The sequence below is a fragment of the Xiphophorus couchianus genome, chromosome 20 (genome assembly GCF_001444195.1).
Source record: "Xiphophorus couchianus chromosome 20, X_couchianus-1.0, whole genome shotgun sequence".
Classification (NCBI taxonomy): domain Eukaryota; kingdom Metazoa; phylum Chordata; class Actinopteri; order Cyprinodontiformes; family Poeciliidae; genus Xiphophorus; species Xiphophorus couchianus.
Window position 1 is genome coordinate 3,454,356 of NC_040247.1, and position 20,058 is coordinate 3,474,413.

The 20,058-nt window shown below is 46.3% G+C and overlaps 1 protein-coding gene across 2 annotated transcripts in view; it reads left to right on the forward strand.

The window, feature by feature from the left end:
• The first annotated feature begins 4,000 nt into the window (after nucleotides 1-4,000).
• The window catches only part of grm7 (glutamate metabotropic receptor 7), a 67,251-nt gene continuing 51,193 nt past the window's right edge, over nucleotides 4,001-20,058 (forward strand). The window contains exon 1 of one of the 2 annotated variants that reach the window (XM_028003221.1): nucleotides 4,001-5,232. In XM_028003221.1, the coding sequence (XP_027859022.1) occupies nucleotides 4,735-5,232 (498 nt within the window). In that variant the 5' untranslated portion in view covers nucleotides 4,001-4,734. The remainder of the gene's footprint in view (nucleotides 5,233-20,058) is intronic. The other variant, XM_028003220.1, reaches the window with a different exon arrangement.

Consider the following 20,058-nt stretch of genomic DNA (forward strand, 5'->3'; position numbering starts at 1 on the left):
AACGTGCTAGCCTAGCGCTAGCAGCAGAAATGGCTCCTAAAGAGAAATCCTCCAACCGCTAAAATCTGACGCCTCCATCTTGTTTCCATCTGGTGAAGAAGGAAGTTGCGCTCAGTGTCTTCTTCGTTGGTTTTTGTGTCGTTTGCAGGGAAACTACCCGCAGGATTCTGCCAGTGAGAAAGAAAACCACAGCAGCTGGAAATAGAACAGATGTTTCAGTTTGGGCTAAACAAAGTTTATTTTGCTCGATATGTCCTGCTTAAATCTGCGTCGGCTCTCAGAGTTTACCGGGTCAAAAACCTCAGAGGATCCCTGGACTTCATAAAACCTTCAGACCTGCTGACGTCTCAGATGTGGTTTGAAGGAAAAACGGTGGATTGGCGGCCCGACGCCGGAACGGCCCTCTCTCTGTGTCGCTCATCGTTATAAAGTCGGATTTTCTGAGAAGAAACCACTCAGGCTTGAACAGCCATTGATCGCCCACTCAGACATTGATGTTCTCCCTCTCAATTATCACCAAAGCATCAGCGAGCCTCCAGCGGCGCACGCAGCTCTTATTGTCTCATTTCCAGTCAGAAGAGGCCATGTAGTATCACAGCAGGACGTTCTGCTCCGCCCCCAAGCCGCTTCATGAATAAATGAGCCTGTAGTAGCGGGAGCTGATTGTTTTCCTCTGTCCCGCCGCTCTGGGACCTCGGCGCCGGCCGGACCGGCCCGGTTCTCACGCTGCAGCGCTGCATTATTCAGGCTGCGGCTCCTCAGCATCGCTAACGTTTATCAGCTGTGAAGCTGAAATATTCATCTGGGCTGTAAAATAGGGAGCAGCAGAGGCGGAGGAGACCTTCAGTTTGATCTGCTGGTGAACATGACGGAACCAGAGCGCAGGAACTTCATTCAGGTTCTGAACGGGCTCGGCGCTCAGACCCGTTACGGTTCTTCATCTGAACCGTAACGGTTTGTCACCGATCCAGTCGCTCGTTTACACGACACCAGTGACCAAAGTCTCACACCGACACATTCTCAAGTGTTCTGATACGCCCCCCAGTGGAGGTGTGAAGTACTGCGCGAATGTGAGCGCGCAGAACGCACAGCTGTAGGGTTTCTCTTCTCGTGCAACAGATGAACAAAAACAACGGCGGATCTCGTTGTGCTGCGTTTTGCTGTAGAATTTGTTTGGTTTTACATAATTTCTGATAAATATGTGTTACATGAGCGCTTTGTTTGTGAAATGGGTTACTGTTTACTGTGAGGTGGAAACTAAGGGACTATCGATGACATGCCAAAATCCCAGCGCCATCTAGTGGCCTGGCATGACACCTACAGCTGACTCAGTGCCGTTTAAACTTGGAACTTTTTCCCAGTTAGCATCTGAAAATGTGTCTAGCGGCTCGGTGTGAGCGGAGCCTCAGTGACGTCTCTCCGCTCTGTGATCTGGCGGCTCAGTAGAAAGCAGCAGTTTCCAGACTGACGGACGGATCCGGTCCGGTTCACTGCTCAGACCAGCTGGGTTGATGTTGGCTCGACCCGACTGTAGATGTGGGAATAATCCGTCCGTCCGTCCGTCACAGGACCCCACAGACTCTCTGACCTCAGACTGACCTACAGAAACCAGTTAGACCAGCAGTCATGTTCCTGGACTGGGAGGAAGCTGGAGCGCCCAGAGAGAACCCGCCCACCCACAGACAGAACTGCATGCTGGGAATCTTCCTGCTGGTTGGAACTGGGAGAGATCTGGAATGCGTCTTCATCGGGATGGGTAGAGAGTCGTCCTCCGGCTGAAACATCTGGAAAGTTCTGTAGGTGAACCCGGTTTCTCCGGCAGGAAGATGATCTTCACCTCAGAGAGGAAGTCTTGTTCTGATTAAGATCTCTCCTCTCGGCGGCGTAGAAACCATCAGCCACTTTGTCTCTGGTCTCTCCGGGTTCCTGTGAGACAAACAGGCCGACTCTCCGTCTCTGAGCTCGACGGCCGTCTGATGCCTCTGATGTTGGGGTGCATCTTCTGACTGCGGCAGAAAGAGATGACGCAAAGCGTTTGATCAGCCAGCTTCTGTCTGCTCGCATTCTCTCAGCTCGCCGTGGAGTGTCAGGGATCTGACGGCTTCAATTAGCAGCCGGAGCGGCAGAAGAGCCGGATCACAAACTGGCAGAATGAGCAAAAAGCAGCTAAACCCCCCAATGTGAGACACAGCCAGGTTTGTTCCTCTTTCAAGTCTCTTTGATCAACTTTCCACCATGAAGCGTGAAGACTAACAGGAGCTTAGTGATTAAAATTCATAATAAATGATTGTTTGGTGAAGCAGCGGGAGGAGGGAATGTCAACCCGTAGCCGGGTCTCGTCCTGTAAATCCACTAAAGCCTGATTAGCATGAATAAAGACAAACATCCACATCTGTCAGGGAGGAACATGGCGCCTTGTTAGCGCTGATGAAGCGCCGGCCCCCTGGGGCAGCAGGATGCCCACGTGCAGCTGAAGCATCTGGATATTTATTCAATCTGCAGGACTAACCAAACCGGACCGCGGCCATGATGGAGTCCGGTCACACACACAGAGACAACATGCTAACGCCATCAGCCTGGGATTCAAACCCAGGACCTTTAGTCCAAACCTCCAGCTGGGAGGGGAGGATTCTCCCTCCAGGTTTCTGAGATTTGCTCCATGCTAGTTAGCAACCGCTACTTCCTTTTTTGCTTGACAGCTGGACAGGAACTAAGGCTTCATTCCCACCAGCCCAGTTCAGTCCGCTTTAATCCGACTCTGGTCCATCTGACTAGTCAAACTCTGGTCTGGTTGGTGAGGTGTGAACGCTAATCGACCTTTGACCTCTGCTCCTCCAAACATCGGTCTGGGTTCGGTTGAAGTGAACTCTGTTTGGTTTGAATATGAATGCCCAGCGGACCGGAAACCGCTCCAAAATCAGGAAGTGGAATACAGCGCAGGGCATTCTGGGTAAATACAACCAAAGCTAACGTGCTAGCCTAGCGCTAGCAGCAGAAATGGCTCCTGGTCTTTAGCCAAAGACTAAAGAGAAATCCTCCAACCACTAAAATCTGACGCCTCCATCTTGTTTCCATCTGGTGAAGAAGGAAGTTGCTCTCAGTGTCTTCAGAGGTTTTTGTGTCGTTTCCTTCAGTGGTTCTTGGTGCAGCGCCCCCACAGGCCAGGAGGGGAACAGGTTGGTTTGACTCCTGAACCACAGCAGCTGGAGGTGGAGCAGATGATGGAGTTCTGGTTTCAGTAGAACTGGGTCAACCGGACCATCAGGAGGGAAACGCCGTCAGTGACGGGTCGGCATCTGGAGGCAACCTGCAGCCTCCACCCATCGGGTCAGACTGATGAAGACAAACTTTGTGCTTCTTATCTGGCTGCCAAACAACCAGCTGAAGTTTCAACAGAAAATCATTATTTTACTTCATCGAGGTAAAAAGCAGACACTTTCTCCAAACTAGAATTGAGTTTTCAGCATCGTAAGTTTTTCCAACATTTCTGAAATATCAGGAAACGTCTGGAAGATCCTCCATAACTGGATTATATTTTTGGAGTCTTTGAATAATTTGAATTTTAACTATAATCCAGAGACGTGTCCGACTAGGTGACCTGAGTAATATGAAATAAAAATTTATAATTGAAGATTAATGATTATCAGAATTTAAAATCAATATTCATAAAACTCCTGAATCTGAACTGTAATCAGTTCCTCTGAGAACGTTCTGCAGCTTCCTGCTTCTCATGAACAGAACGAGATTCATTACAGGTGATGATGTTTTTATGGAAAGGGTAGATCAACACACACACACATCAACACACACACACCCCAACACACACACACATCAACACACACACCTCAACACACACACACACAGATCGACACACTCCCTCCCTCCTCCGGCTCATCTTTAATAAGTGGATCATTTCTTCTTTGCGGGATGATTCTCGGGTTGTTTTGGCAACAGGAGTCTCTCACTGACACACAAGGCGCGTAGGTGGAGTATGCGCGCGCATGTGTGTGCGGGAGACAGCGCGCGCCGTCTCGTGATCTCCTTCAGCCGCGGGTTGTTCCTCCTGGTCGGACTCTCCTCACCACGCAGCGCGCGCACAGGTGAGGGGAAAGTGTAAGGGGGAGGGGTGAGTGGGTGAGGAGGAGCCTGACTCACTCACGCACGCGCTCTCTGTCCCTCACGCAGACACGCGCGCGGCGCGGCGGTGAGCAGAGCGCAGTAATTTGGTGCCGCCGGTGCGGAGCAGTTTCATCCCGCGTTTCTGCGGTGCGTGGAAGCTGAACCGCGCGTGATATCTGCTCTTCATCCTCCTCCTCTCCCTCGCGCTCATCATCTGGCTCGTGCCGGACCATGGCATCGGTGCGGGACGCGGGCTGGGTGGGTTTTTCACGCCGCCTCAAACGGAATGTTCGCGGCTGCTGCGGGAGTTAAAGGAGTGGATCCTGTCTTTGTTCCTGGAATCCTGGAAGGGTCCTGGAATGATGGTGAGGATGATGCTGGAGCAACAAGCGTGCGGCGGCTCCGCGCACACTTTGCGGTGATATTGCGCTGCTGAACGCGGACTGTTGCGCCAGTTTGCGGGATTCTGCGCTCAGACTTCCCCAACAGGAATGAACTTGTCTGTGGGAATTCTCTCTCTCTCCTGAGAAGCGGCTCTTCTTTGCGTGGCTGTGCGTTTTCCCGGTCGGGGCGCTGAGGTTGGTGCGCAGGGGCGGAGGGAGCGGATCCAGGGCCATGGGCCGCCAGGCCAGCCGGCCCCCCCGGCTGCTCCGGATGCTGTGGCTGCTGCCGGCTCTGCTGGACGCGGCCGGGTCCCAGGAGATCTACGCGCCGCACTCCATCCGGGTGGAGGGCGACGTGACGCTGGGGGGGCTGTTCCCGGTGCACGGCCGCGGCGCCCCGGGCGCGCCCTGCGGCGACATCAAGAAGGAGAACGGCATCCACCGGCTGGAGGCCATGATGTACGCGCTGGACCAGATCAACGGAGACGAGGAGCTGCTGCCCAACGTGACGCTGGGCGCGCGCGTGCTGGACACCTGCTCCCGGGACACCTACGCCCTGGAGCAGTCGCTCACCTTCGTGCAGGCGCTGATCCAGAAGGACACGTCCGATGTGCGCTGCACCAACGGCGAGCCGCCCGTGTTCGTGAAGCCGGAGAAAGTGGTGGGAGTGATCGGCGCGTCGGCCAGCTCCGTGTCCATCATGGTGGCCAACATCCTGCGCCTGTTCCAGGTACGGCTCCGGCCCGGGTCTTCAGGGGAACCGCGCTGTGTTTCTGATGCCGTTTGGGTCAGAACCCGACCGCTGCTCTTCATTCTCACTCTTTAATGTTTAATTTGGATCTTACTGATCTTCTACTTTCAGTAGATAAAGTTTCTCCATCCAGTGGGGAAATAAATCCTAAATCTGAGGAGAAGTTTTCCTTCTGAGTCGAACTCTAAACTTTGATTCATGTTTCATCTTCACTAACTTTCCCATCACATTTCAACGGCTTCAGCTTCTGGTCTAAACATGATGGAAACATCGAGTTTCTTTCTCATGTTTTGCATCATTTAATAATTATTTTTATTTATTTGTTTAGTATAAATGCTGCCTCATCTCTCAGGAGTTTCCTCGGTTCTTCACTCTTTTTCCTGACGCAGCGCTGTTTTTAAAAACTTTTCTAATAATTTCTGTAATTTATTTTAACTTATATTTTATAATAATGGGAAACTACAGAGCCCCTAACTGAAGAAGAAGAAGAATTACTTTATTCATCCCAGCATGGAAATTATTTCGCAGTTACAGCAAGAATTTTTTATACACAGATTAACACACACACGACAGGAGCTGCGTCTGCAGGCAGCCAGCTGAGCCGGCGCCATTTTTTTTCTTCAACTGGACATTGAAGAAAAAAAATCTGGTAGAAAACAGACAAAATTTTATGATATAAAAATGTATAATAATAAAAATTATTCTGTTTTATTTTTGGATTTTTCTTCTTATTTTCCCTCCAACTTCCTGAGGCCCCTGGATCCTCCTGGTGGCCCCCCGGGGGCCGCGGCCCCCACTTTGAGTAGCACTGGCCTGAACCACAGACATCAGAGTGGATGGTTAATAAATAATGAAAATATTGTGATGATTATTTCTGCCAGAACACAAAGTGTGTTAGATGTGATTTTAGACGAACCTCCAGAAGCAGAAACTCTCCTGCCGTGAAACACGATGTGACAGGAAGGAGGATCGTCCAGACTCCCACCACATCACACCGGCTGCGGGTTTGATTCCCTCTGACTGAGGGAGCAATCAGCAGCTCTGGGAAAAAAGCTGCAGGCACCTCCAGAACCTTTGGGTTCTGCTCCTGGGCCGGGTCAGAACTCGAGTTATTTAAAGATTGGGTCAGCGGAAAGAGATTCTCATTCAGCTTCCAGCAGTCTGTCCACTCCCAGCTTTTATTTTGGAGCACTTCCTGTTGCACGGCGCTTATCGCTGCCGTACGAGCCATAATGAAGTTGCCATGGAAACAGGAAATCCCGACTTTGACGCTTCGCTCTGCGCCAAACATCAGCCTGAACTTCAGCTGAAATGAATCAGTGGTTCCTCTCCAGCTGCAGAGCGCGATGATGATGATGGTGATGATGATGATTATGATGGTGATGATGATGATTATGAAGATGATGATGGTGATGATGATGATTATGATGATGGTGATGATGATGATGATGATGGTGACAATGAAGATGGTGGTGATGATGAAGATGGTGATGATGGTGGTGATGATGATGATTATGAAGATGATGATGGTGGTGATGGTGATGATGGTGACAATGAAGATGGTGGTGATGATGATGATGGAGATGGTGATGATGATGATGATGGAGATGATGATGAAGATGGTGATGATGATGGTGATAATTATGATGATGATGATTATGTAGATGATGATGGTGGTGGTGATGGAGATGGTGATGGTGATGATGATGATTATGAAGATGGTGATGATGATGAAGATGGTGATGATGATGATGATAATTATGATGATGATGATTATGTAGATGATGATGGTGGTGGTGATGAAGATGGAGATGATGATGGTGATGATGATGGAGATGGTGATGATGATGATGATGGTGACGTGATGATGATGGTGACGATGGTGATGATGATGATGGTGGTGATGACGAAGGTGATGATGAAGAAGATGATGATGTCATTCACTGGTGGATTCTCCTGGTTTCCACCTGGAGCAACTTGTTGAAACTAATTTTCACTCTCTATGTTTCAGGGCTGAATCGATTAATCGATTATTGAAATAATCATGAACTAATTTAGTAATCTATCAGTTGTTATCTGCAGCATAGAAACTCAGAAAAGGTCATTTGCTGAACAAACATCTCAGAAAAATGGAGGCGGTTTTCCCCTCCTGGAGGTCGGTGCCTCTGGTAAGGCACAGACCCATTAATGGACAGGAAGGTTTGATACGTCAGAATTTAATCAGTAAATGTGTTTCCATTTCCTCGTTAGCATATTAACAGTTTTCCAAACCAACCCAAACCTCCCTCTAGTGAGAACAGAGACGTTGCTGGAACAGCTACTGGCCACCTGAGCGGCCATCTTGACTTGCTTGATGGTTTCAGAGTTCATGGCTTCCTGACTGGAACTGATTTAAATGTGGTGTATCAGCATGAGGGAACCAGACAGGAGGAATGAAGCTGGTCTGTCTGATGGTTGATCTGTCGGTAAACGGATCAGAACCAGAGTGGGGGTCGGTGTGGGGGGGCGTCCTCATAATCCCTCTGAGTGGAATAAAACCTGGAAGGTGATTCTGTTCCCCGGTGACATAAAAAACCTCCGTTCCACAGCTGCGTTCACCTCATTAAGCCCCTGATGGGCCCGACTGGCCCGGTTGGCCTCGTCGTTCTGGAGCCCCTCCCCCCAAATCGGGTCAGAACCACTCAGTTTCCTAAAACATCAGTTGGAGCAGCTGGAGGGAGAACAGAGTGGCCGTTAATCACCAAGTTTCTCCCCGTTTGAGTCACAAAACGACAGAAAAACGTCCAGATGGGATCAGCTGGAGAGAGGCAGGAGCTTGACCTCTGACCTCTGAGATGAGACATGACCCGAGCCACAGAGCTGGTGGGAACGGGACAGAAGACCTTCAGCTGGGGACATCTTACTGGACTTACATCGTTTCCACTAACAGATTGGTTTCAGCCAGACCAGTAAGACCAACTGGAGGAGCCAGCAGGTCAGCAGGGGGCGCTAATAGAGGAGACTATCGATTCTCTGACACTAAAAATCATTCTTACAACTGGAAAAATCACTTTATTCTGGTAATTTTATAACTTTATTCTCATAATTTCACTTTATTCTCGTCTGAGTTTATTCTCATGATTTTATTTCCTCACAAATGTTGGAAAATCCTAGAGAAAGTGGGCGGAGCCAGAGACACTGGGGGCGTGGCCAAGCGAGGAAACGAGAGGAGGGGGCATAGTCAGGATAAAAGATTCACTGTTGCCAACTTATAAACTTTGCTGCCATATTTAGCAACTTTTCTGACCCTCTGGCGTCTTTTTTCTGTGTTGGATTCGTTAATGGCGGCAACGCTCCGCCCAGGTCGACGTTGCTAATAAATCTCACATGAGCAAAGCTATCGATCAATGCTAGCCACACTCGCTCTTCTCCTGAGTCGCCACCAGGGGGCGTGTCTGAGTGAAAAGATTTTCTACCAGAACTGGAGCGGTGTGATTAGAGATTGGACCGTTTTGATCCGAATCCCGCTGCTCCGGCACCGTTTGACCAGAGGGGGCAGCACCGAGGCGGTTTAGGTAGAAGAATTCGTAACCAAACAAATTTACATAAAAATGTTAAAATTCAAACAGAAACGTGAAGATAAAACCCTAAATAACTTATTTAGATGTTTTATCAGCTAATAAAGTTGATTCTATCATTTACTCACAAGTTAAAATCTTGAAGTTGGTCCGACAGGTTCTGATGGTTCCGATGGTTCTGATGTAGTTTGGATCATGAAAGTTTTTATATGAGGTTGTTTTTTGGTTTTTATTCTGTGACTATAACCTCTGAATTATTAATGATCATAATAACTTGATTCTAATTAGAAAATATTTGATTGAGAGACGCCGTCTCTTGCTCCCCCACTGAATCAGAGCTCATGTTTTCTGTTAATCACATCAGCATGTACATGATGTAATTAATGGAGGACGGCGTTGCGGCGCCTGCATGCGTGTTTGCTGCAGCCGGCTGCGGCGCAGAAGCTGCAGCTAATGAGCCTTCACCTCCGTCCCACCCATTAACTCCCATTACCAGCCCTGCTGATGGGAACAAAACACATTTATCTTCTGAAAGCACATGAACCACCTACTGGTCCAATTATGTGACACATTGGTACGGGGGGCGATTAGTGCCACTCTATTAGAAGCAGAAAGCAGACAGATTGTTTTGTTTTGATCAAACGCTTCAGATTCGGTTTGTTTTCTAATTAGCAGCTGACAAAGGAAGGATGGGAGCTGCTGATGCTCCATGATGGGGGAGTCAGGAACCAGAACCGGGTCGACCAGAACCGGGCCTGGTTAGAGATGCTATTGAACCAAAATAAATGGAACATTCACCAACATATTTGTTTTGTATTGAAAATTTTGATGATATTTTCCTGGCTGCTGATCGGCTGGATGGCTGTTTTCCTGGCTGCTGGTTGGCTGTTTTCCTGGCTGCTGGATGGCTGTTTTCCTGGTTGCTGGTTGGCTGTTTTCCTGGCTGCTGATCGGCTGGATGGCTGTTTTCCTGGCTGCTGGTTGGCTGTTTTCCTGGCTGCTGGATGGCTGTTTTCCTGGCTGCTGGTTGGCTGTTTTCCTGGCTGCTGATCGGCTGGATGGCTGTTTTCCTGGCTGCTGGTTGGCTGTTTTCCTGGCTGCTGATCGGCTGGTTGGCTGTTTTCCTGGCTGCTGGATGGCTGTTTTCCTGGCTGCTGATTGGCTGGTTGGCTGTTTTGTCGACTGCTGATTGGCTATTGACTGTCTTGCCGCCTGTTTCATGGCTGTCAGCCTGAATGAATGTGTGTGTGACTCGCGGCGCCTCGTCAGGCTGAAGTTACAAACCAGCAGCAGGACGGAGAATCTTAATCAGCCGATGATGGAAAAACATGTTGTGTTATATTTATGCTAAATGTCTGTTTATCATCTGATGAATATTCAGCCGAAGCCGTTCAGTGAATCAGATCAGAGCAAATAACTGGGTACAAACAGGTCTTCACACTCTTCTTCTGTGCTGGAGGACCCAGTGACGGCTGTTACCATGGAGACCACTCCGAGCGCCGCATGAAGTGCCTGTTAATTACAGGTCAGCGTCGCAGTTTGCCAGGGAAAACAGAGATCGTCACTGATCCGGAGCAGACACGGGGGACAGACGGAGGGACAGACACCTCCATGCTGGTCCCTCAGCATCATCATCATCACCTGCCGGCTGCTGACCGGGTCCTAGAGGACGAACCATTGATTGTTCCCGCCTCGGTCAGGTGGAGGATTAAGGTCGGCAGCGGCCGCTCGTCACGTCTGACCTGTTGCTCTGAATGGCGATGGAGGCGCTGAGGCGGCAGATTAATGGACGTTTCCAAGGACTCCACACACACGGCGCTCTCCTTCATGACTCTGTCCGTCTGTTTCCATCAAGCTTTCATGACCGGGTCAGAACTGGGAGATACTGGGAATCAGGAGAAAAACATTTTTCACGTGATGAATCAGAGTTTTTCTGTCTTTGACTCGCGTAACTAAAGATTTCCGCTTTGAAACTTTATCCCTAAAAGCTCCAAGGTTACTATAGTTAACTGAAACTAACAAAATACTGGAATTGAAAAGAGTTGGTCTAGTTTAGAGCTGATACTGTAAAGATGTCAGACTGATTAGAAAGCTTAAGAAATTTAAACGTGTCGGTTGAAATCCAGCATTTTGATCCTGAAAATTAGCAACAATGCTAAGGTTAGCTTCAATGGTGTTAGTAGCATGTGGGGTATAACTAGCATGTGGTCTTGGGTTGAGTTACTCCATTCAGTGTGCTCCATGTGGCTAATATAGCAGAAACTAGCTGAATGCTTTTTTTAGCTGCCAGACTAACATTAGCATGAGGGCGGTGACTAGCATGTTGACACTAGCAGTAGGATGTGGATTACCACTATTAGCATGTTGACTAACAGTATGAGCCAAAATGCTAATGTTAGTTTAAATGCTAACATGTCAGTAGCATCACTGGCATGTTGAGTTAAAACAAACATCTGCAGCTGGTGACGGACCCTCAGACTCCAGGTTGACTGAACTGCATCATGACCTGATGAAGTTTCTCCTCTGGTTGATCCTGAGTGGCTCTGATTCCTGAAGAACCCTGAAGATCCTCGGTTCTGGTCCTCTGAACGTCTCTGAGGGTTTGTGGGTTTAAATCTGAGGCCTGGCCGGCAGCGAGGAGCTGGAGGAAAGGATTCCCCGTCAGCGCGGCGCTCCTCTGTCACCGCGGCTCACACTGCTTCACTGACTGCATCTCTGTGGCCCCAGGAGCAGAACTGCTCCACTTCTGACGTCCCTGCAGATCGTAGAGTTGTCTGCTGGATGGAGAGTTGTCTGCTGGATGGAGAGTTTTCTGCTGAACCTCCCTGACCTCTGGATCGATAGCAGCGATGACGGACAGAGAGGAGGAGGAGAAGTGAGGAAGAGTTTGGTTGACCCAGCAGCAGCAGCCATTGTTCCCGGCGCTGCGTCGCTCTCATTAATGTTTTCATCATTTCTGAGTCGTCTTCGTTTCATTTGCTCTTTATCCTGTGGTGTCATCGTAACTTCGGCCTTTTTGCTCTTCATCATTCTGCTTCAAATGCTGTTTGATTCTGCATGAAATATTCCGTCATATTCTGAACAATTCTCAGGGTAAACCACACTGTCACTGGACACTCTAGCGCCACCATGAGGCCCAGGTCGGCTTTGGTTTTTCCTGGAATGCCCATGATGATGGAAGCTTATGAAATATTTCTACTGGGGAAGAATAAATATTCAGTAAAGGAAACCAGCGGCTTTCTCCTGCTTGGATCGTCATTTAGTCTGAAGAAAACTCAGACCAGAGACGTCCAAGACCTTTGACCTGTCTGGCTGAAAGGTGCTGTAGAAAGGAAGTTGTGTTGCCATGTTTCCACACTGTTATATTCATTTGAAACAGTGACATTTTTAAATGAATGACTAATATGTAGAAAATATGACTTTGAAAATAATTTGTTCTCTCATGACTCCATATAATAACGCCAATAATTTCTGTTATTTGTCGGCGTATCGTTGCCTCGGAGTCCTGAACGTTTTGGTCACAGATGCAGATGAAACCAAACGGCTTCATGTTGCTGAACTTCCCTCCTCTCTTATATTTCATAACCGACTCTTGACGTCGGCCCAAACTGCTGATCCGTTCTGATCTCCAGAGTTCTGCTCAGAGGTTCTGGTTCTGGCCGCCTCTCTGAGCTTCTCTTTGGACTTTTCCGCTCTGAGTCAGAAGCGTCTTCCCAGAGATATCAGGTCGTCGCCCATTAATATTCACACTCATAAATAAATCTGCTGCTGTGGAAACTGACGGGGATTTATTCATCTGATCTTTTATTTATTTTCCATCTTTTTTGTCCACATTTGGTGAACAAAACACGTCATTAAAAACCAAGTTATTTATTTCCACTTCTGTATTTTCAGCAGAAATCTGTTTCAGCCTCACACACACACACACACACACACACACACACACACACCCCTCCCCTCCACACACACGCTCACTCCAACCCATCATCATCATCATCACCGCTCGTCTCTTCTGCTCATTATCATTCCTGGTTCCGACCCGGTCCTGCAGCAGGGACACAGAACGATGATGATGAAATGTTTTGCTGCAAGGCCCGGCTCGTTTTGTTCCAGGTGTGATCTGTGTTGTGTTCTGGCCCCAGTTACATCAGTAAACTGGGAACAGGAACTGGACCGTAACGTGTCCCGGTTCTGTTTACCTGAGCTGAGCCTGCGGTCCAGCAGGAATGTGACGAACGACCCGAGAAACGCAAGAAACCCAGTTTATGAGTCAGAGTGAAACAGCAGAACCTACAGTGGAAATATCGACCCACAAAGTGCCGTCAGTTTTCTTCCCACCAGGAAACATTCTGTTGATTTACAGCAGAAAAGTCCAGATGCTGAGACGTCTGAATGCAGCGGAAGGGAACTTGGAGATGATCGGTACCAAGCTGGACTTTGACTGCATGGAGGATCCAAAACCACCCAGAACCCACCCGCAGGAATCGGCTTCGGACTCCGCCTGAGGCTGCCTGAGGCAGCGACTGAAGGCTTCATTTGTCTCTTTGACTCATCTGGTTTCTAATCAGATTCAGGTTTCCCTCCTGATGGTCCAGTCGACCCGGTTCTACTAGAACCAGAACTCCATCCTCTGCTCCACCTCCAGCTGCTGTGGTTCTGAGTCAAACCAACCTGTTCCCCTCCTGGCCTGTGGGGGCGCTGCACCAAGAACCACTGAAGGAAACGACACAAAAACCTCTGAAGACACTGAGAGCAACTTCCTTCTTCACCAGATGGAAACAAGATGGAGGCGTCAGATTTTAGTGTTGGAGGATTTCTCTTTAGTCTTTGGCTGAAGACCAGGAGCCATTTCTGCTGCTAGCGCTAGGCTAGCATGTTAACTTTGGCGTATTTACCCAGAATGCCCTGCGCTGTAGTCTACTTCCTGCTTTCATTTGTATCTGTGCTGGATAAAGTAGATAAATAAGACAATTTAGTCTTTTTTCTTCCATTGTTGAAGCTTCTTGCTGAAGTTATTAATATTCTGTAATAATTATTTTATCGTCTCTGTCACAGTTTGAAATAATTTTAATCTAAACTTTTAAATCTTCGCTCTCATTTCCTCCATCTTTGTTTTTCTTCTCTTACCGTCACACACATTCACTTCAGAGCACAATGCCGCGATTCTTTAGCTTCAGGTTAGCCTTGTTCTGGGTCTGAATGACCTCTGACCCCAGGGGAGCCACTGATTTATGATTCTGTTTTAGCTGCGTTGTTCTGTGGATTTTTGTTTTCTTATTTTAATTAATTAGTTTGGAGTTATCGTTTTAATATTCTATTTCATTTTGTCATAGTTGGTTCATGACACAGTCTGATTTATCATTATATATATATATAGCTTTGACTTTTCCATCAGTACTGTAGTTTTGTTGTATTTAAAGATGCTAATTCTGGGATAATTCAGTTTTCTTCATAAATTCTCAGACTTGATTAGGAATCAGCCTGTCGGTGATTGTTGCTCATCGTGTGAAAAGTTTCTTCTGAGTTTGAATTATGATTTTGGCTTTAATTGGTGCCTAAATTCAACTGAAAAACTTTAATACTTTCTTCATTAATAGTCGTAATTAATAACTGCAAATGCCAAAAATTGATGCCAATTTTGATTCCCAACAAAGTTAAATATTTATTTTCAAACTGACATTTTGAACAACATGGTGAAAATATAAACTTTGATAAAAGCAGGATTTTCCCTCCAGCTGAAGCTCAGACCTTTTCTCAGCCGTCATCGTCAGAGGAGCTTTAGCTTCTCGTTTATTGATTTAAAAACTCAGTTTTTTAGCTTTCGTTCAGAAATGTGAGGAACAGTTTAAGGAAAACCGCAGCAGAATCGTCCTTTAACTGGCGGTGATTTGACCCAAATGACCGCGGTGCCTCTGAGCAAGGCACCGTGTGTTAGTTAGCCAGCTGTTGATTTGGCAGAAAGTCCATGTGACGGCGTTTTCCAGGATTTATTTGCTTGTTCGTCAGCCTGTTTGCTGCTTTCTGATGGATTTATGATCCGGCCGGACAGAGTGATTCATTTCCAGGCCCGTAATGAGACCAGCAGCGGAGTCGGACGCCTGGAGCGCGACTCGTAAGCAGTCTGTGTGGTTCGACGCCCTCATGATGCTCAGAGGAAGTCGGCTCTAAATCAGCAGTGATGGTTTAATGGCTGCTGCAGCAGGTGTGAGCAGAATGGAAACAAACATGGCTGCAGCGGCGCTTCCCTGCTGCAGCGTCAGGGCCGCTGAAGACAGAACTATAAAAGGAGTAAATAATTGCTAAAAACTCAGAAATGTTGAGATTTGTCTGAACTTGGTTTCAAACATGTTAAACTTTTTAAAGTCAGTCTTTCCTCTCCACTGTCGCTGCATGCATCAGTATTGATGATTTATTTGCTTTTGTTTTTGACTTTTGTTGAGAATCTATTAAAAACTGAACTGAATCCTTCACCAAAGAGTCAAACTGACCTGATAAATCCGTTTTACTTTATTAAACTTTTACATTTTTCAGTTGCAGATTCCTTAGATCAGAATTTATATTTAACAACACCAAAGTATTTTATGTCATTATCCTTACTGTAGCATTATTCTTAGTTTATTTTTCAAAATATATTTTAATACTTTAATCTTTGTGTGAAGCTACATTCCTCCATATCCTCTCACTTTCTAATTCAAGACCTGTTACTATAGTGATGTGACAAGATAATTTGTATGATATTGAGCAGAAAGATTGGCCACCATAGTGTTTATCTGAGCATTAATTAGTGAATCACATCAGTGTCAGGAGAGCCGGTTGTTTCTGTCGTTTCTTCATCATCGTGGAGCTCTTCCTCCTCCTCCTCCTCGCTGCAGACGGCTGATCAGATCAATCAGATCAGTTTCCTGCTGGTTAATCTGCGCTTTGGCAGAAAGCCGTTATTATCCGTGTCGCTGTCGGAGGAGCAGAGGACCGTCTGACCGGACGCTCCTCGTCGGTTTGGTTGGAGTGAATCTTCAGAGCGGATTTCCTCCAGCTCAGACCTGGCAGCGTTTCTGAAGAGGCAGAAGAAGAAGAGCCGACAGGACGACAGAATCCGGTCAGGACTGAATCTCTCTGCCGGGTCGGCTCGCGGCCGTCTCTTCGCAGCACAGAGGACCCAAAATCTGGACTCAGTTACGTTCACACTGCAGCCTGCTGTGACACAAATACCATTTATTTTTATTTCTTTTTTTATTTGCCTTAATGCAGCCTGTATCTGATCTTTTCATGAGTCTGAACAACACAGATCTGATTCTTAAAAATGCACCCAGGCTAGGTGGCTATGCAGTCCTAACGCCGATACGGATCTGATCTTTTTAAAGTGACCCGAGTCTTTACGGCAGGTCGCGTTCGCCCGTCCTGACGTCATTGATACTCGACAAACGTCACCATTCCGCTTCCTGATACGCGAAACGGGAAGAAAAACATCGACCATGGTGGAAATTAATGAGGATCAAGTTAAAGTGCTGCTTTAACGATGAAGAGAGGATCTAATATTTGGACTCACCCACAGAGACAGAAGAACTGACCTCATTCTTAACAACCTGCTGATCTTCGCCAAATTCTTCATCCACTGCTGTAAATGGGGAAATAGAAAACCTGACTTTTCAGCCTTTAAAAACCTTTTAATGGACAATCACTACAGAACCTTAAAACTGATGAAAAACAAGCAGGGAATAAATACAGCTCTATAATGATCTGAATTTATTTGACAACTAAAGCCCCTTTGTCTTTTTCTGTTTGTTTCTGTTCGTTCTGCTTTCCCTCTGTTTGATACCTGACAAGTTTTATTTATTTGTATTTTACTTTTTTTATTTTCTTATAATTATATGTGTGCCTTAAGCCTGTAAGAATTTATTTCTTCATGTATGTACATCCCACATGATCTTGTACAATTGTTCAAAGTATTTAATAAAACATTTTTTAAAAGTGCTGCTCTGGTCGGACAACAACGTCAAAAATTTAAGTTATGCTTCACCATTAGCTATGCTAACGTATAAAGTACAAATACTGAGCACTTCTTCTTTTTTATGGTGGTTGGGGAAACACCACCAACCATAGCGATACTTTATACGCCATCATGGCTTCCTGTGAGCTAATATTTTCTGTGGCTCTGAAACATTGTGAGCGATTGCTACGGTTCTGAAAACGGTTAGAGCCATCGATCAGCCCAGCTCACTTCATATCTGCATCTTATCTCTGCAGAACTTGACATGTTGAAATGAAGGGTTGTGGTCCAGAGGTTCTGCTGGTTCTGATCTTCCAGCTGGGACTCGTATCCAGCTCAGCTGCAGAACGTGCAAAAGTCTTCATCCAGTCTGTGAGTCTTTCTGAATCAGACTGCAGAGGCTTTAAAACTGATAATTCATGTTCAAGCTTTTATGATGCCGATGAGGTTTAAGTACATTTTTTGCACCATGGTGTGAACTTTCCTCTTTAAACAAACTCAGACAGAACCAGTTAGACAGAACCTGTCTGACAGCACGAAGTAGGCCAACATTTCTGCTGCAGATGAGCCCCGCAGGTGCATAGTTAAAGTCCAATGAGTCTGTACTCAGTTCGTCATCTTAACCTTTTATTAGCTCCACCAGTAAAAGCTTCCTCCACCAGGACTCCCAGGCTGCAGATGCTAAAACTCAGACAATAAAAGACAAACAGCTCTTTCTGTTCTGCAGTCATTTGCTAAAAGCAGGAAAACAAAAAGTCGTTTATCTTCCAGACGAAGTTACAGCAGCAGCAGCTTTAAACTAATGTTTCTGTCAGCAATTAAGAGCCGACTCATTAATTATTTCTTTGACGAAATCTGTTCTCATAAAGGCTGCAGAGAAATGCAGCGTACATTTTTATCTAAAGCAGCTTCACTGAGGCAACATCTGAGGAGCGCCGTTAGCGCTTTAAACCTGAATCTAACAGGGAGTTCACTTCCTGTTTCTGTTTCCTTTAGCTTCCTGTTTCTGTTTCTCCACACAGACATCTCATCGCGTTCTGCGAGTCAAGGCTGCTGGTTAGCTGTTAACATCCCTTTGCTAGCTAGCCTTTTTGCGCCTTTAGCTCCAGTTGAATTTACAGTTCTTTAATTCCAGTCATAATGTTCCTAAAAAGTCTTAAATTTGAGTTAAATCATTAATAGTGACTAACAATTGCTTAGTCATATTTTCAAGCTTCTTGTCACATTATAACTTTTTTAAACACAAAACTAGCTTAAGCTAAATCTGTGCAAAGCTTCTTCATTAATATTTTTGCACTTTGTCCCTGTTTTAAATAAACTAAAACACGGAGTCGCTAGCAGCCTCTTACTGCCGGGATTAGCTGGATTTGTGGAGGATCGCCGACTCTCATCATGGTAGTTTAATCTAAGCCGGGATTCAGAGCCGGGATTTCACTGAAGCAGTTGGACTTCCTCTGCGCTGAGTCGGGTTTCCAGGTGAGCTCCTCTTCCTCCACTGACTGTCTCAGGTGGAGGAGGGAAGAGAGAAACAGCCTGCTGAGAAGCAGAGAGCAGAAAGCACAGATTCAATTTCCTGCAGCGCCGCCGGCCCTGGGGACGGACAACAAAGCCTGTTTAATTTTAATAAGAGTCAAGAAGTGAATCTGCACACAGCGCTAATGAGGCTGCACAGCCGACATGGCGGCGCAGCAGCAGGAACATCTGCTGAGGCTGAACGCTTCACGGGTCAATCTGAGCGTCCGCCCTGCAGAGACGGACAGAAAGACGAGGGACGTTACAGAAACATGAAGACAATCTGACGGCCGAGCAGGACTCACAGACAGGACAGAAAAAGACATTAAAAATCCAGAACCTAAAGGAATGAGAGGAGGAAATGTTTCTGAATCAGATTCTTTGATTTAAATCTGCAGCAAACTGAAATGTTTTCAGTCCTGATGTAAAGCAACCACCAGTTTCTGAACATCTGGAGCTTAAGCAAAAATCACTTCACGATTCTTATTTACTGCAATTCAGAATCCATCTGAATCCTGAAATGGATTTAAACAAATAAAACAAATCAGCTGTCCGTCGGCCATTTTGTCGCTTCTACATACGCCGGCGCTAAAATCGCCAAAACAAAGAGGATACAACACAAAGAATGAGATTCACTTTGGTTTGATCAAATTCCAGGGAACTCTAAGATGAAGAGCTTCATTGAGTTCAATCTTCACGTCGGGAAATACGTCGACTCACCGATGAATTAAACCGAAATCATCATGAAGAATCATTTTGAATCAAATCAAAGATTCACATCCCTATTGCAAACTAAATGCTGCTTGACCTTTGCCCCCTGTGAGAACAGCCTGAGGAATAGGAATACGGGAGATTACCTCAGCCAGCCTGAAGAGGGCGCTCCCACTGGAACATTTCTGATATTCATTTATCTTCTCATCCCTCCAAAGTTTTCTTCCATCAGCCATTGAGCTGCTTAGCCATCCCTCCTCTTCCTCATCCTCTTCTTCCTCCTCCTCTTCCTCGTCTGTATTCAGATCAGCTGCTGTTGAAGCAGCTCAGCAGGATTTCCATTTTCAGCCTGATATAAAATTTATTGCTCGTGGGCTGCTGAGATCAAATACATGTTTGAGCACCCGGCCTGCTTTCTGTTGCCCTGACACACACACACATGCACATGCGCACATGCACACACACACACACACACCCACACACATACACACACTGTTATAAACCACTGAACCAGGATCAGATCTGCCTGCTCTTATTGTAGCAGCGTTGTTTCTCTTTCAGTCCCTCTGTGTGTGTGTGTGTGTGTGTGTGTGTGTGTGTGTGTGTACTTGTATATACTACATTTAAAGAACCATAATAACCACTTTGACCCACAAATTGAGGTCATGGTGGAAAGTGGGGACATTTTCCTGGTCCTCACTTTCTTTCAACTGGAATGCACTTCTGCTTGTTTGGTTTAGAGGGAAAATGTGAAGTAGGTTTTGGCTAAAGTTTAGGAATAGACTAGTAATGGTTTTGGTTAGGGAAAATTTCCAGGTTAACCATAAACACAGTTAGTAAAATGAATGGAAGTCAGATTAAAACAATAAATCTCAGATTTTTCCAGTTAATTTAAGCTCAAGCTACAGTTAATCTTTCAGGAAAGTGTTGTTCTTCTAAAGTTGACCTTATCAACGTTTTTCCAAACAGACGGATTTACTGAAGAAAATACGCCCTCTAGTGTTCAGTGCAGGTAAACACGGATTAACATTAATGTGA